Raw genomic sequence first — 22,906 nt, 5'->3', positions numbered from 1 at the left:
TTTTTTTCAAATTTCGACGTCCCATCGTCCCATAGAGGCGAAATCATGTATCATAGAAGCGAAATCATGTATCTAAATGGACCATTTTCTGTACGCAGTACGTACTAAACATTGACAACATTTTTTGCTCCACTTTGTGTTTTTAGGCTTCCTCAACCATTTAAATCACGTAATGCATTTGTTAAGGTCCTAAATTCCCAGGGTGTCATAATTAATAGCCACAGTTCATACAGGTGAAATCCTACAGTAATGGAAGCAACAACTTTCTTATGAATATCCGGGCGCAGAGAAGTCTTTGCGAAGTACTTGCGAATGTGTGATAACAAGCTGCGTATGACTTCGATGCGCAATATTGTCCTGGTTAGTACAAATCTATTTTATATGTAAACTAGTGAATTAAGTCGACATGTAGTTGGGCACAAATTCGTAATTGCCTAGCAAACGGTTCGTTTGCTTCTGCTAAATGTAGCCCAGACCCTAAGGATAGAGACTTGAAATATGGAGGAGTTGCTGATCTTCGTTTATCTTTTACTCCAGTCATTTCAGTTGGGATTTTTAGAAATTCCATCCCAAAGGCGGTGATATAGGGGATGATTTTTTTTTAAATATCTCGCTATAAACACAATTTTAAAGCTAGACCTACGAAAATTCGTATTTGGTTTCTCCATCAGATATAAAGAAATGCATGGTTCAGCATTTTTGGAAATTTAACCCCAATAGGAGTGAAATAAATGACGAAAATTTTTGAAGAAGTATTTCGTTATATTAAAAAAATTTTTAATCTTCGGAAACTTATATTCCGTCTCTCGGTTAGATATAATGAAATACGTGTTATTGCATGGGAGTGTCTATGGAAATATCACCATAACAACGCAAAAGCATGATTAACAAAAGCCTTGGACCCGGGCTGCCAAAATTACATTTTGATCAGAAGTATTTTCGGAAAAGGCCGTACCTCTATGGCCTTGAGTAGCGTGAAAACGTTAAAATGCGTTGCAAATTGTGAACAACGTAAAAATTCCATTGAATGGAAACAAAAATAAAATCTGTGCAGACAATACAGTTTGCGCGAGCGAAGTAGCGGACGCTAAGTTAGTTATGATATAAACTGTAAACGTTTCACCAAGAAGAGGCACATATTTCATATGAAGAGAGAAAATGTAGAGACTAGCTGGTGGCATAGGTTAATAGGTAGAACCCACCATGAAAAATAGTTTAGCAATAATCACAGAGCGGAAAATCCATGGAATAATGAGAGAATAATGAAAAGTATAGATTGCTACTCGCCGTATAGCGGAGATCTTGAGTCGCAGAAATACATGACGTAATGACTACTAAAAACACGTGAGCTGTCGGCCAGAAGAGCTTCTTCTGAAATAGACAACATATACACACGCATTCACGTAAACGCAGCTCACACACATATGACCACTGTCTGTGGCTGCCGGCGCAAAGCTGCGACTCTAGCATCTATTCTATACGTTGAGTAGCAATTTATCCTTTTCATAACATTCTCATAACTCAGGAAGAATATCAAGAGCCACTCGCCTGCTTGGTGCCCAGCTTGAGCGACCGCGTCTGGACGACGGCAGCGCGGTAGATGCGGTAGTAGGTGAACACCATGACGAAGAGCGGCAGGTAGAAGGAGATGGTGGATGAGAAGATGAGGTAGCTGAGGTTCTCGGTGAAGGGGCACTTGTAGGGCGGCACGTGCTCGGGCCGCACGGCGCGCCACCACGCGATGGCGGGGAACGAGATGGCGCCGGAGCACACCCACACGGCCGTGATGAGCGCTGCCGCGCGCCGCCCCGTCATCCGCGCGGGGTACGAGAAAGGGTCCGTGATGGCCCAGTAGCGGTCCAGCGAGATGACGCAAAGGTTCAGGATGGACGCCGTGCTCGCCAGCACGTCCAGCGAGCGCCACGCGTCGCACCAGTCTATTCCGAAGAACCACGCGTGGTTGGCGACCTCGTAGGCGGCGCTGAACGGCATCACGACGAGCCCGACGAGGCAGTCGGCGACGGCAAGCGACGTGACGAAATAGTTGGTGGCGGTGTGGAGGTAGCGCTCGCGCGCCACCGCCACGATAACGAGCCCGTTGCCGAAGACGGTGGCCGCAGAGAAGAGCAGCAGCAGCGCGGCCAACGGCGCCCGCTCGCGCACCAGCGTCTGCCACAGTTCCTCCGGGCCGGAGGCGGCGCCGGCACCGGGGGCGGCCGTCGCGTTGACCGCCGTCAGGTTGCCGGCGGCGGCGTCCATCGCGGCCCCGTCCGCCGCCACCGCCGCCGCCCCCGCCGCTGCTGCCGACGCCGCCTCCAGGCAGCCGAGCTTCCGCCGGCGGTGCGCTAGCATTCGCCCGCGCTCGGCATCTCTTCCTGCCGCCCTGCTTGCAAATCACTTGTTGCTCTGCAGTGCCGCGAGGTTCCTATATAGGCACTGTGCACCACTACAACCTCAGCAGCTGGACGCGACCGTCGAAGTGCCGATAGTCAAGCACTGTCGAAAACCAGACTTCCGAAATCGATCAACGTGCACTACTACAGTTTTACAAACAGCGAAATACTTCACTTTCACTGGTGCTTATGTCAACATCCGAATGTCAAGTCTTTGTCATATTTCTCTTTCTTCCCTTCAATAGCACACCACATCCTAGAAGACGAACGAAAGATACGTCACAGCACCTTCATAAATATTTCCAAGTTTCCTTCCACTATAGTTTACAAATTATGTTTTTTTTTTTTATTTTATCTGAGATACAGTTTGTACGATGAAAGGTGCTAAAAACAAATCCTTCAACAGCTCTTTGCAGGAAAGGAGTAGCGATATTCCTCTAGTAAAGTTCTTTTTTCTTTCTCCCTTTAGAAGACCTTATGACTCAAAATTTCTACTACTGAAGATATTTACAGTCTCCGTATTCTTTAATTAAGGTACACAAACAGAATTGCGAAGACATATTTCTTCAACACTGTGTGTTCTCGTTTGAACTGTAGGGCGCCAACGCACCTGCAAATTAATTTCGCATTTTATGATGGACAAACTACTTATGACGTAAATTTCTGTTCTTTTAGAGGATTCTGCAATTATTAACAACTGGGACAGCGTTTTATTACGTATCTTGATTATGCAGCTGAGCAAACTGAAACAGGCCAAAAGGGCCTAGTTCTTATGACGGTTTTATTGAATACTTATGTGTACTGACCGTAGACCTCCGCACAGATTATAAATATTCATTCCAGTCTTGAAAAAACCATGTCTCACCAACACGAAATTGTTTCTGTGTGCAATGTGAAAATGAATTGTTAACAGTGATTCAGATCAAAGTGACCGCACTTCCTGACAACAACAACTATATAATATTTTAAAATTTTCATCAACTAACGTTAACTATTTGTAACTTACGAACACTTTAAACGTAGACAATGTGAATCATAAACAGGACGATCCAGTATGTTGACTGCACTCGCAGAATCTGACTCAGAGAAGTAAACACTGAGAGTTGCTTCCGAAAAATTTCGAGTTCGATGTTGAACATATGTTTTTTCAGGAAAACAGAGGAGTATTGCTTCTCTCTTCGTCTCATTATTAATAAAAGAATATTTACTGTGAGAATGCCGACGTATTCATCAAATACGGTAGTTCTGTCGTCGGTGCGTTGATAAGAAACGAAGTTGAAGCTAGTGCATCTCCGATACAAAGTTTATTTGCAGAAAGGTGTATCAAGCAGGCGACGTCTGTATATGGACATTCGGCTAAGATTTCTTTTATATCACCACTCAGCAATAGCTTATATCAGAGGAAGGACATGTGGCGACAATATTGCTTCGGCGAATGTAAAATGTATTTCAACAAGTGGTTTGAATAACAAGATTTACGTGAATATAAAATGTGCTGGGTCAAACTGATTTATATTTAGGATGCTTGCGATGTGTTTATTTTTATTACTCGAAAATTATTTTTTAATTGGAATACAGCTATTTTCTCTCAACGCTCCTGCTGTAGAACGACAGTTGACACATTTAAATCTTATCAGACTGACAGGTCCGGTGTTTATGCTACAGTTTCGCGAATGTATAGTATGCAACGTATGATGCACGGATATTGCCTGAAGAACACACAAAATTTTAACATAAACGACTTTCCTATCGCAGAATTCACCACGACATGCAGTTACAGGAACACTTCGTCAGCATTTCCGGGCTGTGTCACCGCGCTTCCGCTATTAGCCTGTATTGTGTCACTGTGTGCACAGCGGTACGGATCGCCGCGATAACGACTCGGTGAGGTGCCAGCGATTAGCGCCCGAGACCGCGGCCCGCGAAACGAGCGACTGGCGCGCCGGTGCGTGCTGAGGCGGGAGTCACGTGAGGCGGCGTCGCATTCGGAGGTGGCGTTGGCGGGGGCGGCCGCATTGTGCGGGCGGCACGCAGGCGCAGCTGCTGTGCGGGCAGCGTCCGCGCGGGCGGCCAGGGGCGCAGCGACTACTGTGCGCGGCGCGCGGGGTGGCCACAGCCGCGGCGGCGGGCAGCCCGCCAGCCGACGGCGCACGCGCGTGCGAGTTCGCGGAAACCGCCACTGCGTGACGCCGGGTTGCAGGCTGCGACCGGCTGTAGTCTGGGAGGGTTGTTTGAGAATGTTACTTATACATTCACTCAAGCATGAAATAATAAACTGCAGTGTCAAAAGTCATGGGACACCTAATATCGTGTCGGATCTCCTTTTGCCCAGCGTAGTGCAGCAACTTCAAATGGCATCGACCCGAGTCGTGGAAAGTCCCCTGTAGAAATTTTGACCCAGGCTGCTTCTATAGTCATCGATAATGGCGGAAGGTTGTTGGTGCAGGATTTTGAGCGCGAACTGACCTCTCGGATATGTCTCATAAATGTTCAATGAGTTTAATATCGAGCTATGTGGCTGGTCAATCAATCGCCGGATTCCTCAGGCCAACCGCGAACAATTGTGGCCCAGTGACCTGAAGTATTTTCATCCATAAATGTTACATCGTTGTTTGGGATCTTGGACGTAATGAATAGTTGCAAATGCTCTTCAAGCAGCTGAACATAACCATTTCCAGTCAATGATTGATTCAGATGGACCAGAGGACCCAGTCCACTCCATTTAAGCACAGACCATACGTTAATGGAGCGGCTACCAGCTTGCAAAAAAGTGGCTTTGAGCACTATGGGACTTAACATTTGTTGTCATCAGTCCCCTAGAACTTAGAACTACTTAAACCTAACTAACCTATGGACATCACACACATCAATGCCGGAGGCAGGATTCGAACCTGCGACCGTAGCAGTCGCGCGGTTCCGGACTGCGCGCCTAGAACCGCTAGACCACCGCGGCCGGCTACCAGCTTGCACTATGACATTTAGCCAACTGGGGTCCGTGGCTTGACGGGTCTGCACCACACTCGAAACCAACCACCAGCTGTTACCAACTGAAATCGGGGTTCATCTGACCAGGCCACGGTTTTTAGCCGTCTAGGTCCAACCGATACGGTCTGAGCCTAGGAGAGGCGCTGTAGGCAATGTCGCAGTGTCGTAACGGATATGTTCCTCGTACGTCCCACATTCACACGCACTGTTGCTTGTCTGTTAACACTGACAACTCTACGCAAATGCAGCATCTCTCAGTCGTTAAGTGAAGGCCGTTGGCCACAGCGTCGTCCGTGGTGTGAGGTAATGCCAGAAATTTGGTGCCTGGGTACAAATGACGGCTCCACCAATGCGCTTCCCTTTTATACCTTGTCTGTTGAAACTACCATTATCTTTATGTGTGTATATCGCTATCCTACGACTTTCTCACCTCATTGTAGAACATAGCCACTTGTGTGTGTACGTCTTTTTTTTCCTTGATCTTTCCAGGGCTTCAATTGCGTAGAACATGTTACTCTCTTACGAAACTTAGGTTTTATGCCTTAACACAATAGTGGTGTGAATCATATTTAACAAACATGTGGTGACTAATTCAAACAATGCTAAGATGGTAAAATTTGTAGTGACTGGGGAAAATCACGAAGGGAGTATCACAACGTTCTATTTTCGGCCCACTCCTATTCCTTGCAAGTGGTTCCTTCTGTAGGTTGTCTGGTACATTTTCTCTGGTTAGCTGATTCGAGGTATGCTGGAATGGGATAGTAGGTCCACAACCTTGAGGAAATCTGATAACTTCTCTCTGTGTTTGTAACACGATCTTTCGTAATGTAAACCTATGTGATGCTGAACTACCAGCATTTTAATGTAATACTCTTACATACAACATTAAGCATGTATGATCAAAGTACTAGTACAAATGACCTTCGTATCATGTTTGACGAATGCATCTGATGAACCTCAACATGGTGCTGTGTAATGTTTATTTATTGCGTAACTGTGGATTTGTTACTAAAGGTTACGGAAATAATTTGATTTAAAGAAGATGTAACTGTTCTATGTCTTTCAGTTTATTTTATTTCACTGGACAGTATGTACATAACATAGAATAAAAAATTTTAGAAAGCATTTTTGATTTCAGCAGTGATTCATTGTATGGAATGTAGCATTATTTGGTACTGTGCCTGCAGTAAAAATACAGGGTTACAGACAGGGGTGGCCACGGTTACCTCCTGGCTTTTTGCGTTTCATTTGGATGGTACAATGTTTTGTAACAAATTTGTTAAAATTGCCTGTAATCTAAAATAGATATTTTGATTCGGATGTTACGATATTTTGTGAAACAAAATTGTTAATATTTCCGGTAATGTGAAATTCATATTTTGCTGCTTTTTAAACAATGTTATCAAAAAATACATTGGGTGTGGCAGTACCATAGACGACTAATAGGCAACCATATGTGCATGTGCATATGTGTGAGGGCGACACCTAGCGAAGTGTTCTGTAGCTTATCGAAAATAATACTTGTCACTTTGGTTGTGTCAGTCAGGTGAAACAGTAAACATTAACTCGTTGCCCACAGTTTGACTTATTGTGCCACCATATTGTATGACTAGTTACAGTTAATAACAAGGTGTGTTCATAAGCATGTACGTACCTCTAATATGCACACGCATACTGTATTTAAACGTTGTATACCACGTACTTTGTAATTTTTAGGTGTGTGTTCTGAGAACGGGCGTGTCAGCCCGAAACCAGTAACACTGCAGCAAATTGAGACGGATGAAATAAAGAAAGTATCAAAATTCCTCATTTTATATGGTGTTTCGCTTGATGTTAGCAATTTAGTTATCGCAGTGAGTAGCTGGTGTCATTCCATACAAATCCTACTCAGTAAATTATTCATACGACGTCCGGGATGGACGGAATGCGTTCTTCTGTTTCACTATTAAAATAAAACGATTTTTAAGTCGTAATTTTACGTCCCCATTCGAGAGAACGCTATCAAATTATACTGTTGTGAAATTCGTTTTACCTACATATATTAAGAAAAAATGTGTGAATTCCAAAGGTACCAAACTGCTGAGCTCATCGGTCCCTTGACTTACACACTACCTAAACTAACTTGCGCTAAGGACAACACACACACACACTCATTCCCGAGGGAGGACTCGAACCTCCGGCAGGAGGGGCCGCACAATCCGTGGCATGGCGTCTCAGACCGAGCGGCCTCTCCACATGGCGTCTACTAACGGAGCAGTAAAACATGATGGAAAACCGGTATTAGAGCAGAGAGTGAGCAGAACTTCTGTGTGACAATAGGAGTAACCGCGGGCCAGTTGCAGTGATGTCACTACTGATGTACATGTTATTCTTCTTGTTTCACTAATTTGCAGCCGCTCTGCCGAATGGACATGTAAAATTCCACTTTAAAAATCGTTTTGTTTGTATTGGAATTCAAACCAACGATTTCTATCAACGCTGGGCGTTACATTAAAGACGTGATGAGCAGCACTGGTTTGGGCTTGCTCCAGCTAGACGTTGTGCAAAGAAAATTGCATATATAAAGACTAGGAAAAACGCACCTGATGACTCTTTGGAGAGACATCCTGTATATGTGAATGATCTTCAATTTAACATTCATCAAGCATCATTGAGACTTTTTGTAGGCGATAGTAGTGTTATCATCTATCTCACTAGAGGGAAGAAACAGAAGAGATTGATACCGACGGCTGTCGAAGAATAATTAAATGATTATCTGAGAATGGACTCTCCTTAAATTTTGAGAATACACGATATATTCCGTTTTGTACAGTAAATAGTCTTACTGCTAACTGATATAGCACACGAACAAGAGTCAGTGAACAAAAAAAATGCTCCACGTTTTTTATATACATACTGATGGGAAGCTGAACTAGAAGAATGTAGTTATTGAACAGCTCGAACAGTGAAGATACTTTCGTTAATCACTGCTTTACTTCTGCCAGTACCTCGTCTCCTACCTTCCAAGCTTCACAGAAGCTCCCCTGCAAACGTTGCAGAACTGGCACTCCTGGAAGAACGGATATTGTGGAGACATGGCTTAGCTACAGCCGGGGGATGTTTCCAGAATGATATTTTCAGTCTATGGTGGAGTGAGCGCTGACATGAAACTTCCTGTAGATTAAAACCTTACGCCAGACCGAGACTCGAACTGGGGACCTTTACCTTTCACGGGCAAATGCTGTACCATCTGAGCTACCCAAGCACAACTCGTTACCCGTCCTGAAAGCTTTACTCCAAAATACACAGGACATCTCCTCCGAACTTAGCACTCATGTCCTTAGCAGGTCATTTATAAATCTTGCAATATTTAAAACTGGTGAACACTCTTGCTAGGTCGATAAATCCAGCGAGCGGTCTTTATTTTCCATCAGATTCCGTTATCATGCGCAACATCAGAACTACCTCTCTGGTGCATTTGCCAACAGAGATTAAATTTCTACTGTGTGTTACTCCTGTAATCAACTTGGATATATCTACTGCTGAGTTTTTGTGTGATGGTTCTACCGTTTATCTGACCATTAACATTTTCGAAATTCTGTGGCTGATATTTTTCCGAAAGCCTGTTGGTATATCTTCCAGTCTCAGAATATGTGCACACCATTTTTTGTTTTGGTTTGGTTGCCATCTCCACCAATGGCAAAAATTCCGAAGCAATGTTATCCATGCCTTTTGCCTTATTTCATCGCATGTCTTCCTAAGCTCTGTTAAACGGAATATCGGCTCCCATGTTCACTTCTATTACGTCATCATACATGTCCTCTTCCTCCTTCCTGTCTTATGTGTTTAACAGTGGAATTCACGTTCTTAATGTTGACGTCTTCACTTTTCGTATCATCGACAGTGTTTTAACCTTTTTATGTGCTGAATCAGACCATGAGATGACGGTTTCTTTAGATTTTTCTGCATATTTCCTGGCGCAATTTCACCTTCACTTGCTACACTTCCTGTTTATTTCGTTCTTAAATGATTCAAATCGCTATACTCCTGTCTATCGCTAAATGTTCTTATATTTCCTTCTTTCGTCATCATTTGAAGTCTTTCCTTTGTTACCAAAGACAAAAGGTGCTTTAAACTATACTCCGGTCTATCGCTAAATGTTCTTATATTTCCTTCTTTCGTCGTCATTTGAAGTCTTTCCCATGTTACCAAAGACAAAAGGTGCTTTACTCCGAAACGTACAAAAAGAGTGAATGAATATTTATTTAGATACATGAACATAAGCAACACCCTACCTGGGGTTTACGAGCATAGTTTACTTAATTATTTTCAAGAGATTTACACCAACGAGGTATAACTTTTTGAATAGGACATTATTTATTTATATCATGTAGTTGAAGTATTTGAACGAAGTGTGTACAGTTGGATTTGAGTCAAATTTTTCTCAATTTTAGATAGTGAGCTAGAAATTCTCGTAGTGTTAAGGACGGATGATACATATTCTACCCAACTGGCTATGTTCAAATGGATTTTCTGGTGGTGGAATGTACATTTAAGTAAAGTTTTCAAACGAGTGCTCGTTTTTCTGAATGTACGTGTGCGTTCTAAAAGACCTGCAGATATAATGTCGCGACAAGCTTCCTCAGTGCCCGTTTTTGAAGTTATCTAGGGTTGTGAGTTCTGGCAATACACGTCATTATTTAGATACACGCACAGAAAGACATCTCATGGTTCTAAATCAGGCGACGTGCAGGTCATTACTGACAACCATAGTGTCCTACTTATCTTCTAGAAAACATGTTACTCATTTCTTGCTCAACGCCACTCGCAGAATGGGAAGAGGAGAACAGTTCTGCACCCACATTCAAGGAGAGCACGTGAACCGCTCATGATAAAAGCTCGAAACATCTCACTTCGCCGGCCGGGGTGGCCGAGTGGTTCTAGGCGCTACAGTCTGCAACCGCGTGAGCGCTACGGTCGCAGGTTCAAATCCTACCTCGGGCATGGATGTGTGTGATGTCCTTAGGTTCGTTCGGTTTAAGTATAAGTTCTAGGGGACTGATAACCTCAGAAGTTAAGTCCCACAGTGCTCAGAGCCATTTGAACCATCTCACTTCTCAGAGTGCCTGGAAAGTAGGTAGATCAATGGTTTCGTCTCCAGCGATTCCTCAACACACGTTAATGGGCCTCCTTTTACTATCGACTGTGCCCACAAATATACATTATGGCCCCTCACTGAAGCATTATTTGCGTACGTACATTCATCAGAGAACATAACATTGTCCATTCTCAGAAAGTAATTCTCCGACTGAAATCATTCCCATTCATCTCCTACCGAGTGAGGTGGCGCAGTGGTTAGCACAATGGACTCGCATTCGGGAGGACTTCGGTTCAAACCCTTGTCCGGCCAATCTGATCTAGGTTTTCCATGATTTCCCTAAGTCACTTCTGCAAATGCCGGGGTGGTTTCTTTGAAAGGGTACGGCCGATTTCCTCCCCATCCTTCCCTAATCAGTGCTTGTGCTCCGTCTCTAATGACTTCGTTACCGACGGGACATTAAACACTTATTTCCGCCTTCTCCTCCTCCCATTCATCTCCTGTGTCAGTGACAGTAGTGACATGGCCCTTTCGCAGAAAATAACTCACTGACTCAGATCGTTTCCATGCATTTCAGTGACTGAGATCGTTTCCATGCATCTCCCATGTCAGTGAGAGGTAGTACGGTGAAACCTGTGATGCCATACTATTGGCCACAAAAATTTAACTTTGATAGAAGGTACTGCAGTAACTTCTCCTACGGTGAGTTGAGAACGCGATTTATTATAGTTAAGACACACATTTCTTTGCTTGCTGGTCTTTTTCATTGCATAGCACCAACCACTCCTGAAGTAAGCAGTGCTTATCACTGGACTAGCGCTCTTTGTCTACTAGTGACAGTAACCGCTCGGAATCAGAGCTGAATTTCTTAAAGGAGATACTAAGGGCCAAGAGCTATGAGTGTCTATAGATGGGAATTTCTAGCGAAATATTACTAATCGTGGTAATAACAAAAAACAGTTAATGTCCTTCTGACTTTGTGAGGTCATCTTTTGTTTCTGGGTTTGGTAATCACGCGAAAAGAGTCCTTTGGAGAACGGTATAAAAATCATATTTTTCATTCAGAAGAAAGTAAGAGTTTTTCCGTCGGAAAACAGACGTATATGACACCTTTACACTGCAGGAGTCTACGAAGTGACGTGGGGCTGTGGAAAATTTGTTATGGGCGAAGCTGAACGGATAGTAAAGGGAAATATTAAAAAGCGGGAGCGCCACACGCTGTTGAAACGAACTGTAAACTCTGTGGTAGCGTAACATCAAACTACCATATGTGAGCTGTTTGTTTTTTTTTTGGACATGTCCGAAAGGCAAAACACCATACACATAACAGTAACGTGTATATGCCTTCACCGAATTTCATGAAACACCTTAAGTTATTGCAGCGTAGGCCCAGCCTCATGTGGAAATCATGATAACAGCTGAAAGTATTGGAAATGGGTGACAACGGGAGAAGTAGTGTGAAATAAGTTAAGAATTTTCACTGAACGTGAAGCAAGCTCGGATAGCAGGAGTGGCAGTCTGCCTGTGGCAGTGAGGCAGTGCGGACAGAGTTGTTTACGTCCTCACTGCAGCACACACTGTCGAGGTGTTTACTTGCTTCAGCGACCTTCGTGCAAGTGAGTGTCTTCCGAAATTAATTGCCAATTCCTACCGGAGATCGACGCTGAAATTGTGTTTCTCGACTGAGTATGCACGTCCAAAGGCGCTGGAAGTAGAACGATTTCTTCAAAACGATGTTAAGGTCCCATGTACTGATTTTCGAATCAACATCTCTGCTGTGTGGCTTACGTTAAATTAGTGACTGATGCCCCATATGATATAGTTTTATAGAAGATGAGGGACAGGCTCAAGTCATAATATTCAGAAGGTAACATTGGTCTGGCAACTGTAAATCACGTGGTTCTTAACCTAAGGACGATCCCAGTATACGGACTACCACTTGAAATGCCAATTGACAATGTAGCGTCTATGCTCAGGCCCTACACAATGATTCAAAATTACTTTGTAGAGAAGTGGGCTCAATTCACTATAAACCTTGTACCAAATGGAGTGTGACAAGTATGCATTGACCTCAGGAACCATGTTCCATCCTACCTCTACATCACGGATAGCAATATATGACAATCTACTGAGGAGCTGGTTGGGATGTGGGAAAGAGAGAGAAATTTGCTCAGGTTGTCTGCAGCGATGTATTGTGCAGTTCTCACCTACAGATCTGCGGCTTTCCACTACAAGCTATATCTACCTCTCACACATGTGACGGTGATCTGAATGGGACCCAGTCATATCCATGTGCCTGACCAGCCAAACGATGTTTGGCAACCTCCAATGTCAAGATCTCACTAGAATGGACAACCAATGACTAACGCTGTCCCCCCATCATGCTTTGCGAATAGGTCATTAGCACCCTCATGGCTGTATGGGAATTTCTGCAATGGTTCTGCCCACAGCCATCTTTGTGTATGGCCTTGACGTCGAGGTTCACTCCCATCATCTGACAGAGGTGCAGTCTCACCGGAAGCAGTGGACCTCAAAGAGGCATAAGAAGTGAAAGATGACCTCACCTGGTAGGTCCACAACACAGCCGCGTGAAAATGCGACCTCCCACCACCACAATGAGCTTCTGATGGACGACTCCACGTTGAACTGTGACATAGGTCCTTCCTCTGAGCCAGGAATCTATTGGTCAGACAGCCGTTGATTGCCAACCAATGCAATGAACGAGCCACACATTAATGAGAAGTATCCCCATAGCTGCCATATCGCTTGTGGAGCCCTCTGAAGACACCCAATGGCAAAGGCGGATGATATTGTCACTGAATATTCGGTCTAGGACGCACAGGCGACTGTTGCATGGGAGAAGACAGGAAATTTTGTGCAGTGAAGGCTTCGGCTCAGCGTGATTGATCTGCTGCTGCGATTACATCGTCTCCCCACGTTGTTATGAAAAGCTGTAAACTAGCTGCCAGCCTAAAGGATTGCCTCCATCAATCTCAATATGATAAGCACATGTATCAAACATTTAACTGTTGGGCGAATATGCTCAGGATGGCGGACGCAGACCTCTACAAGTTGTTGCCTCTACTACTATGGGAGACAGTGGAATGCCGCCTCTTGTGTGACATGGAGTAGATGTAACTAATGTGATGCACTTGATGTGAGCACGACGACTGGCGTTAAGTAATCACGGGACTTGATATGTTAATGCCTATGTCCCTTCTGGTAAATGTGGGATTCTTCACGGTTTCGTGTGAAAGAAATCACACTTCTCGTCTTGGGCCGCTATGACAGCGTCATTATGGGTCACGACTTTAATAATTTCTGACTCAGAAGACCAACAACGAAACTACACTCCATGCCGCAAACCGCCTGTCGTGGTACAGCACCTGCATCTGGCTGGTACTTTCGAAGAATGACGAAGGCACACGCTTTACTTATGTGACCAGTCATTTCACCAGAAAAATCGACCACATCTCCATCTGTTCTGTCCTTGTCACAGCGATTCTAGCAGTAGAGCACTGCCCCACAGCTTTCTCAGACCATAGTGCATCTGCATACTCAACCTCCAGAGACAGATCGTGTGAAGAAGTTGGGTATCAAGAATATAGGCAACCAGAACGTAGGCTGGGGGCCTGACGTGAAAGTCGATTGTTGCAGTATACATTGCGACTTTGATGGTGGTTAAAGTTTCTCAAACTCACTTCATGTCATTTGCTGTTTGGTTACAGTAGGGAAAGATCGCTCTGGCATCGACAAATAATGGACTTCTATTACGTGCTTCTCCAAGAGCTTACGGCCCTCCCACCATCTCCCAATCGCCAGGCAGTATTCCGTCATGCCAAAGCAAGGATTCTCACCCTTTCCCCACAGGTTTGAAGGTATTGTGGTGTGGATACGATTCCAGGGCAGGATTGGAGAAGTACCTCCCTCCATGAGCCAAATTATCTAGGAACAGCAACAAAGGTGACGAACGTCGTCACACGATGTCGTTCTCTCAGATGGTGCAGGGTGATGAAGCAGGAAGATATCACACATACGTGCATAGATGACTATGACCAACTATATCAGGAGATGATGAACCAGATCCTTGCTGGCAATCTTGTGGTATGGCGTTGGCACCCCTTCTGGAACGGGTCACGAGCAATGATGTTAAGGGCGACCTTCCCACTGGGGCAGTTAATAAATCACTGCATCCAGAAGGTTTTCTGTCGATACTCTACGGAAAATTTAAGAACCTAATGGCCCTGCGATGGAAGGAGGTCAACCAAGAATTGCCGTTATTAGAAGTCCGCATTCCGCTGGCTCTCATGGAGCTCGAGTTATCCTGGTGCTCAAACCAGCTAGATAAACAGAGACTGAATATGTGCGTCCAGTCACCCTCCTCCACTGCGGTGACGTCAAGATCTTCATCAGAATTTTGGCGATGCATCTTTAGTGAGTCTTGCACAAATTTTTTCTTATGAACAAACATCTTTGGGAGGGGTCTCAGCGGATTTTCAGATGTGGTCAACCTTGCATCAGCCTGAAGGCTGTGTGGTGCGCTGGTACCATGTACTTCAGTCGCACATTTGATAAGGTGAGCCATTATTTCTTGGCTGCTGTGGTAGATAGTATGGCCTTCCACATTTACCACGTGATCAAGTGAATTCTCCGTGGTCTCTCATCCAGGGTGACGATTGATGTTAGAGTGGAAGGACACATCCACATGTAATGTTCGATTTACACAACTGTCCCCTCTCAAATGATTCTCTATGCAACAGCGACAGAGCTGCTGCCGTGTAGGCTAAAACAGTATATTTTGGGAATCACGCTGAGGTGACACAATTTGCAGTGCCATTGTTTTTCGGATGATCTGTTCTTTTTCGCTCATTCTAAAGAGAAGATACAGGTTCCTTTAGTATGGGTTGTGTCATATGGAAATGCAGCAGGTAGCGACGTGATCTTGATCAAGTCACATATCATGGAAATCGGCAAAGGGTTCCAGGAGTGGAGTGGGATCTCACTGCGGGTGATGGATATACTTTGGTATATTTACGAGAGGTGTCTGCCGTACAATGCTGCTGAACTAAACTATAAACGTCGTTAAAAGGTCTCTGTGCAGGCGCCTGAGGCCACATGCTCTGAACTCTAGATATAGTCCAAATGGTCTCCTTCATTAACACCCACATGGCGCCCCAGATGCCTCATTTGGCGCAGATCCTACCAATGTCTACAATGATGGCACAAAAGAACCAGGTAGCCTTTGGAAACTTAGTTAGTAACGGACTTCTCTTCAAGATACCACATAATGCCCTAACCCTCCCACCATGCAGTGGAGGAGTGCTGACACATAATGCCTTTTTAATCTTTGGCTCTGATCGTTTGGCGGCTCTTCTATTTGGCTTGTCTTTGCCGTGGTGTGACTGGCTGCCTACAAGTTGGTCGGTCTGCATCGACGTTGGAGAGAAAGATTGATGGGGATGAGTGGGAGAAAGCAGTACGCCCACGTGCGAAGTGGTGAGATGATTGTGGTATGGGCTGGCAGTCAGCACTCTAGCTGGGTGTTGTTGTTGGCTTCACTGGATACAGAGGGTCGGCACAGCTGAGTGGGACGGCGTGGTGTAGCGAAACTGGGGTTGGAAATCACATTGGAAGTCGTTGCTGTCCATAGGCCGTTAATGTGTGGCATCGCGCAGTGTCTGTAGCCTTTTTACTGCTGCTGATACTGATTGCATTCTTTTTTGTATGTGTAGTACGAGGGTTGGAACTTAAATAGTGGGAATTATTTATTCACAAATGATACGAAAGAGTTACATGTTTGCACCTGTACTGTCCTCCAATGTAGTCGCCAGCATGCCAGCACTGTGTAGAACCCGTTGCCAGCGATGTGGAAGGCGTAGTATAGCGTTAGCAGAGCCTGTTCTGTCGATGGTGCGAATGGAGTCATCTAATGCCTGTCGAGTCTCTGGAATAGTTCTGAAGCGAATGCCACGAAGCCAAAACTTAAACACCAATCCAACGAATGGCGTCATTATGGGTCGCCGTGAAAGTCGAAAGTGCCTCAGAATGGTGAAAGTTTAGACGATTCTCGTGTACGGCTGTGATGGTGCTATCCTAACGCATTACGTTCCTCCAGGGCAGACCGTGAATGCACAGTGTTACTGTTCGTTTATAGGGCATCACCTGCGACCAGCTTTGCGAAAGAAGCGGCGACACTTTCTGCGCAACCCACCCATCATTTTGCACAACAATGCGCGGGCCCACACAGCGCAATTGTGGGTGCTCTGTTCGGTCGATGGGACTGGGAAGTACTGTACCATCCACCGTACTCCCCGGAATTAAGTACTTGTGACTTTGATTTGATTCCGAAAATGAAGGAACCACTTCGTGGCATTCGCATAGTGCTACATTTTTTTAAAATCATTTGGTTGTACCTGTTCATGAGGGGGATGTAAATGGTTTGGCAATCGCTGTGGAAGGCGCTAAGGTGTTCTTGTGTGAAGCAAGTACATATTCTAACTACAAGTAATTCTGCTGTTGTTCCTAAACTACTCTTAATTTGGAAATGCTATAAAAATCGCAATAAGTATCCAAAGCCTCTTGCTTCACTTTACAGCCAAATTGTGTTGCTTAGGCAAGTCTGTTTCTTAATTACCTAGTGCTTCCGTGAATTGTCTTACATAATTAGGTAATGACCCGCTACCTGCTTCTGTTGTGGTTACGAAAGAAAGACGAAGTAGTAGTTTTATTAATTATCGCTTTCCTGAGTGACAGTTGAAAGATAGAATTATGTTGACTATATTATCCTCAACAACGGCCACTGTTGAGCTTTATTAGAAAAAACAATTCTTGCTGTCCCTGGTTTGATAGTTTATCGTCGTATACTGATGGTTCGTAAAGGATTGTGGCTAGGCAAGTACCGTCACACTTAGCCGTGAATTTATTGCTTTTTTGTGTGTTGTAGAGTGGGAATTATTTTGTCCATGTTGCTGCCTCGGGAGTTGCCGTCTAGTGAAGTCAGGATTGTCTATGCTCTCTGAAAGATGCGGTAGTGAGTGGAACGGCACAGTAATTGATGTAATTGTATGTAGTTAAGAAAGGGCTTTCTCTTTTGCCATTTGGCACTAGATTTAATAAATTAACTCGTTACTTAAAATATTTTCTCATCAATAATTTTGATGAAGTAAATTTTTTCCAATATGTTTTGCTTAAAGTTCCCCTTTTAATGAAGGCTTTGTGAACCTTTCATATATATATATATATATATATATATATATATATATATATATATATTCTCAATTCGGGACTCACGTTTTTATGCATTGTACTTATTAAAATTTTTATCGGTTAGGACCCCGCTGTTTGTTATATTTTGTTTGTTAAGTTTTATCCTCAATTCGGTTCTAACTTCCACTCCAGGAGCCCTTGTGCCCTGCTATCACCCGTCAAGTGAGTTATATCAATGTCAGAGTGTATGTGGCATTTCTTTACGTGAATACCATACCAAGATAAGGACCCATAGTCGATAAACTTTCACATATCTCCTCACTGATGAATTTTTGCCTCCATCCTCCCAGCCTCTTGTTGCACTGGCTCACATCGCGCGTGCTTTCTCCCACATCAGAACATTCTTGCTCCATTATAGCTATGTCACCGTATGAGGGCAACTACAGAGTGTGATGTGGACTACCTGTTGATGACGAATCACGCTCGGAATGTAACTGAGAAACGCTACCAGGAGACGTATGGCCTGCGGTGTGACAATCGATTCACCAAAAATATTTCACGAGGCAGATATGCACCACCTGGTACTTCGTAGTCAACGAAATATTTCTCACAAGATGGAGACTGAATGACATTCCTCTAGCCGATTCCACAGTGCGCCTGCAATGTAAACCACCTGTTGATGAGTGACTTTTAATTAAAAATGGTTCAAATGGCTCTGAGCACTATGGGACTCAACTTCTGAGGTCATTAGTCCCCTAGAACTTAGAACTAGTTAAACCAAACTAACCTAAGGACATCACAAACATCCACGCCCGAGGCAGGATTCGAACCTGCGACCGTAGCGGTCTTGCGGTTCCAGAATGCAGCGCCTTTAACCGCACGGCCACTTCGGCCGGCTTTTTAATTAAATAAGTGCTCGCTTTCTATCTACGAGTGCCAACCATAACGATTAAGCTCGGATTGCTGCATCACTCTTTAAGACCTACTGTCCGCAACCAAAGCCACATACGATGATCCTGGCTCGAAGTACTTCCTGTGTGCTACCCTGTTCTGGACGCTCTCAAAGATATGCTTGACTTTTCGGCTTCAGGTGGAGACTGATTTGCATCTAGTAGCGGACCATTGAATAAGAATGTTCTCTGAGAACACATACCTGGGTCACTGCTGTGGAATGTTGGCACCGAACAGTGTTTATTTTCTGATGCTTCAGGTGGTCGTTGCTCTTACCTTGTACTACCAGAAGGGTCGTCAGTTTGCTGATACAACGCCGTCACGCAAGTTTCTTCATTATTGTACTTACGTTATGTTTACCATTGGTGGGTCCTTATGAGTCCACTGGCCTTAAAATAAAGTTTAGTATCCCAAGGACAGAAGTTACAGTGAGACATTTTGTTCTGTTTTCCACCTTGTTATTATTTTGAACTTTCTGTATATGATAACAATAATAAAGCGATTACGGTGACCGCGCGTGTAAAGCGGGAAATCCTCGTTGACGTCCCAGTTCGGCACAAATTTTTACTTATCGCCATGGAATTACATTATTGTTTGGAAACGGTGAAACGCCAAGACCTAGAGATGTGTCTACAATGAAATTTGTTCCACCAATTAAGGTGATGGCACTACAGAAGTGATTAGCAGTACAGACTTGTACATGCATTTGGCTGTCGAAATTCAGTACAGCGTAGCGCTACCACGTGCTGCAGTCAGAGCCTCTAGACATCGTGGCATGTATGCAAGAGGGGCTGAAAGCGCTGCTGGGGAATACTTTGACAAGCGACTTGTCCAAAAGAACAGATACCATCTTCATATATCCGACACATGTTCGATGGGTGACATGTCAGGCGAATGGGCAGGGCAGGGAGCAGTGGTACCCGTCTTTTCTCGAAGCACACTCCTCACCACATGCTGCCGGGTGTTGCTCTGCTGTAATTCGTCATGTGGAACGGCCTGTTGGAGGGGTAGTGCCTTGGGCTGCGAAACCTTCCTCATGTAAAAATAACTTTAGGTTCTGCTGAAGACGCAGGAAGTGACACCGCTTGCCGGCCGCGGTAGCAGTGCAGTTCTAGGCACTTCAGTCCGGAACCGCGTGACTGCTACGGTCGCAGGTTCGAATCCTGCCTCGGGCATGGATGTGTGTAATGTCCTTAGGTTAGTTAGGTTTAAGTAGTTCTAAGTTCTAGGGGACTAATGACCTCAGATGTTGAGTCCCATAGTCCTCAGAGCCATTTTAACCATTGGACATCGCTCGTCATAGGCAATGGTGCCCCAAACCGTCACACTTGGTGTTTGTGTATTATGCCTTAACAATACAGTCGGTCTGCCCGACTGCATTCACCACGGCGAGTATTCACCAAGATCTTCAGTATGCTTCAACTGAATTGTCTTCTCCTATGTTCATATTGTGCACTTTTCGATCCTTGCGGTTTGTATTGAGCTGATTTTACGGAATAACGAATTCTTGATCTAGTAGGCCAGTGAAACAGTGGTAGCCGCGCTGTGATATGTCAGCCTCTGTGACTCTCGCTTTATGGCTCTTAAAAAATTGTTCACCTGTTGTAATTGTTCTTTGCCACAACTGGTTTGGTCGAATTTGATTCATTTTCTGGTTAGTGCTTGTTCCGTACATATAATGGTGGCTGCTTTTCATTATAGGTGTTACTAGAAGTTTTACCTTACTGTTACTTGTTCACACTACAAGTTTTGTGGCACTTTAAATCTGGTGGCTTTCCAGTCAGTGTCATTTTCCTGTGAACAATCAGGCCGTTTTTTGTTACATTAGTGTATAATGAAACTGGCTATTTAGTGCCGTTAAATTGCTCATAACCTCTGTGGTAAATCTTGTTTATAGACTGTTGTTTTTAACGTCTTGGGATATATTCTCGGATTTATTACTTAATCTTTTAATTATTTTAAGGAAATTTGTCGAACTAATATACGTCGTTGAAATTGTGTTTTAGATCGTTCTAATATCTAAGTCCCATGGAAGAGAGTTATATTTGTGAATGCCAACTAAGTATCACCTCCTAAAGTTAAGCTTCCGTTCCTCACAGAAATTTCAGTTTGGCACAAACAAGTCTCTGGCTTTGTAACCTAGATGACTTAATGACTGTTATTCTATCTGAGGTAAATTTTCTAGACTAATGATTTTATCCAGTTCAATTAAATTGTTTTGGGGAGACGTTTATTACGCTATCATTCTACTGTTCTGTGTCACTAAGCGGTGTCTGCGCAAATTTGGGTAACCTTACTATTTGATAGATTTTAATATTTTATGTAATTTGGTTATTGAGGCTTAGGTGAATTACATTTTATTAACTTCCATCTTTTAGCTCATGTCCCACCAGACTGCTGATTGTCAACAGCTTTTAGGTTTACAAATTTCAGGTCCCCTGTTTGGGGCGGCGCTTCGTGGTGGGGAAGTGTTGCTATTACGCACTGACATGGTGTTTTTGGGAGTGTTTGTGGCTGCCCGACTTTACCTTGGTGGAGGTGTATGTGTTAGAAGCGTATCTCTTAAGTTATGCTTGTTTAGCCTACGCTCTTATTTACAAGCTCTTATGTAAATATTTCCCGCCAATATGTCTCTCCTGATATGGGTAATATTTTCCTGTTTATGACTTACGTTCAGATTTTCTAAATTAGATTATTTCAGTTCGTACCTATTGTGCTAATACTTGGAAACTTTGAGCTTACTCTCTGTTTGAGATGATTTTCTATTTAGCCGTCACCTCCGTATTGTATTCATTCCATGCATGTAAAAGAAAATCTTGCTGGGTCGTAACTGTGGGCACTTAACTTTCATGGTTGGTCTGTTCTGAAAACTGATTTGGTAATTAGTAACCGCAGCTGCAGGTGTTCCTTTAAAAGCTAGTTAGACTAACATTGAAATAAATTTAAGTTTTTTAAACCATTTTAAGAGCTGTAGGTGGCGATTTGTTTTTATAGTTTTTGGAGAGTAATTCTTTTAGTTATTACAAGGCAAAATTGGTGTAATTAAGGAATTTCTTACTTTTTGTCTTGCAGTTTTGTATTTACACTGATTTCTCGCTTGTGGCTTGGGGCCTCTGATCAGTGACTTGAATCAATTATAATAATAAAACCACTAACGATATTGCAGCTGGTCATTCTTCGGTATCGTTCGTATTGTATTCGGTTTGTTACTGTAATACATTCTGTAAATAAATCTGAAGTGTTAAAGGAAAAATGATGCGATTATCGTGGGTCCACACTTCCAAGTGTCCTCTTCCTTTCCCATCTTATGTAGGGGGATTTCATGGACAAAGCTGTCCTCTCCGTGTTGTGGTCACGTTGTGCCGTCCAGTACACTGTCAGTGCTGTTTGCGGCTCTCTTCTCTCCCCTGGTTCCACACACGCCTTACTGTGGAAGGAGCGTGATCCACATCAGCCACGGAACAACACATTCCCTTCTCCCGGAGACCAATCATTCTGTCTCTTTCGAACGTACTGACATGCTGATATTCCACTGTAATGTCAGCGAGGTGAAGTTAGTTACACCTTTTAGATTCAAATGACGACTCCGCACCGACATTTCGGGTCACACAAAAGAGAGCACTGTTGGGCCTACGCGCACGCCAACTCTCTGCAATTTAAATCGTTTATAATGTTTCCCCTGTTCTACACATTCTCTTGTCGTTGGATATTGCAGACCATCGCTTCCGAGTATTTCACTTTTTCCAAACAGTTGTGTATTTCAGTGTCCTCATGTGGCTCAGGTCGGTATTTCTCTTTCAGCAGTGACAATGGTCTCAGAAGCCTGCGAAACGCCTTTACTTACTCTCATGCAAGCTACCTCTAAATTTTTTATAATTTGTGGAGGTCATCGGTCCCTAGCCTTACACACTACTTAACCTAACATAAATTAACTTACGCTGAGGACGACACACACACCCATAACCGAGGGAGGACTCGAATGGGGGGGGGGGGAGTCACGCGAACCATGGCAAGGAGCCTGAGACAGCGCTGCTACCCCGCGCGGCTATTCATATTTGCTGCAGCCATGCGCAACAACACTGCAGCTTTCCACAGGTAAAGAAAAAAAGGAAACCTCAGAACTTGAGCATCGAGGCGCTTATTGTCAAAAGCCAGTTCCCCAAGCCTCGTTCAGGTACCGCCAAAAGTAGCGGAGCCCGGCCGGGCGGCTAAACTGCGGCGCTCGAGGGCAGCGCGGAATTATTTATGCTGCAGCGAGTCGCAGCGCTCTGCTGCCTTGCCTCAAAGTGGCCGG

The 22,906-nt window shown here is 44.1% G+C and overlaps 1 protein-coding gene across 1 annotated transcript; it reads right to left on the bottom strand.

Moving 5' to 3' along the window:
* Window positions 1-291: 291 nt before the first annotated feature.
* LOC124795799 (dopamine receptor 2-like) lies at window positions 292-2,259 on the bottom strand (the record flags this gene model as incomplete). The annotated part of the gene is made up of 2 exons (XM_047259879.1): window positions 1,549-2,259; window positions 292-336 (listed from the first exon to the last, which is right to left on the bottom strand). Coding segments are annotated over exons 1-2 (756 nt in total), but the record flags the coding sequence as incomplete, so codon positions are not given.
* Between the last annotated feature and the right edge of the window lie 20,647 nt (window positions 2,260-22,906).

The sequence above is a fragment of the Schistocerca piceifrons genome, chromosome 4 (genome assembly GCF_021461385.2).
Source record: "Schistocerca piceifrons isolate TAMUIC-IGC-003096 chromosome 4, iqSchPice1.1, whole genome shotgun sequence".
Classification (NCBI taxonomy): Eukaryota; Metazoa; Arthropoda; class Insecta; order Orthoptera; family Acrididae; genus Schistocerca; species Schistocerca piceifrons.
Note: the sequence above shows the minus strand (reverse complement) of the source record. Positions and strands in the feature narration are given on the sequence as shown.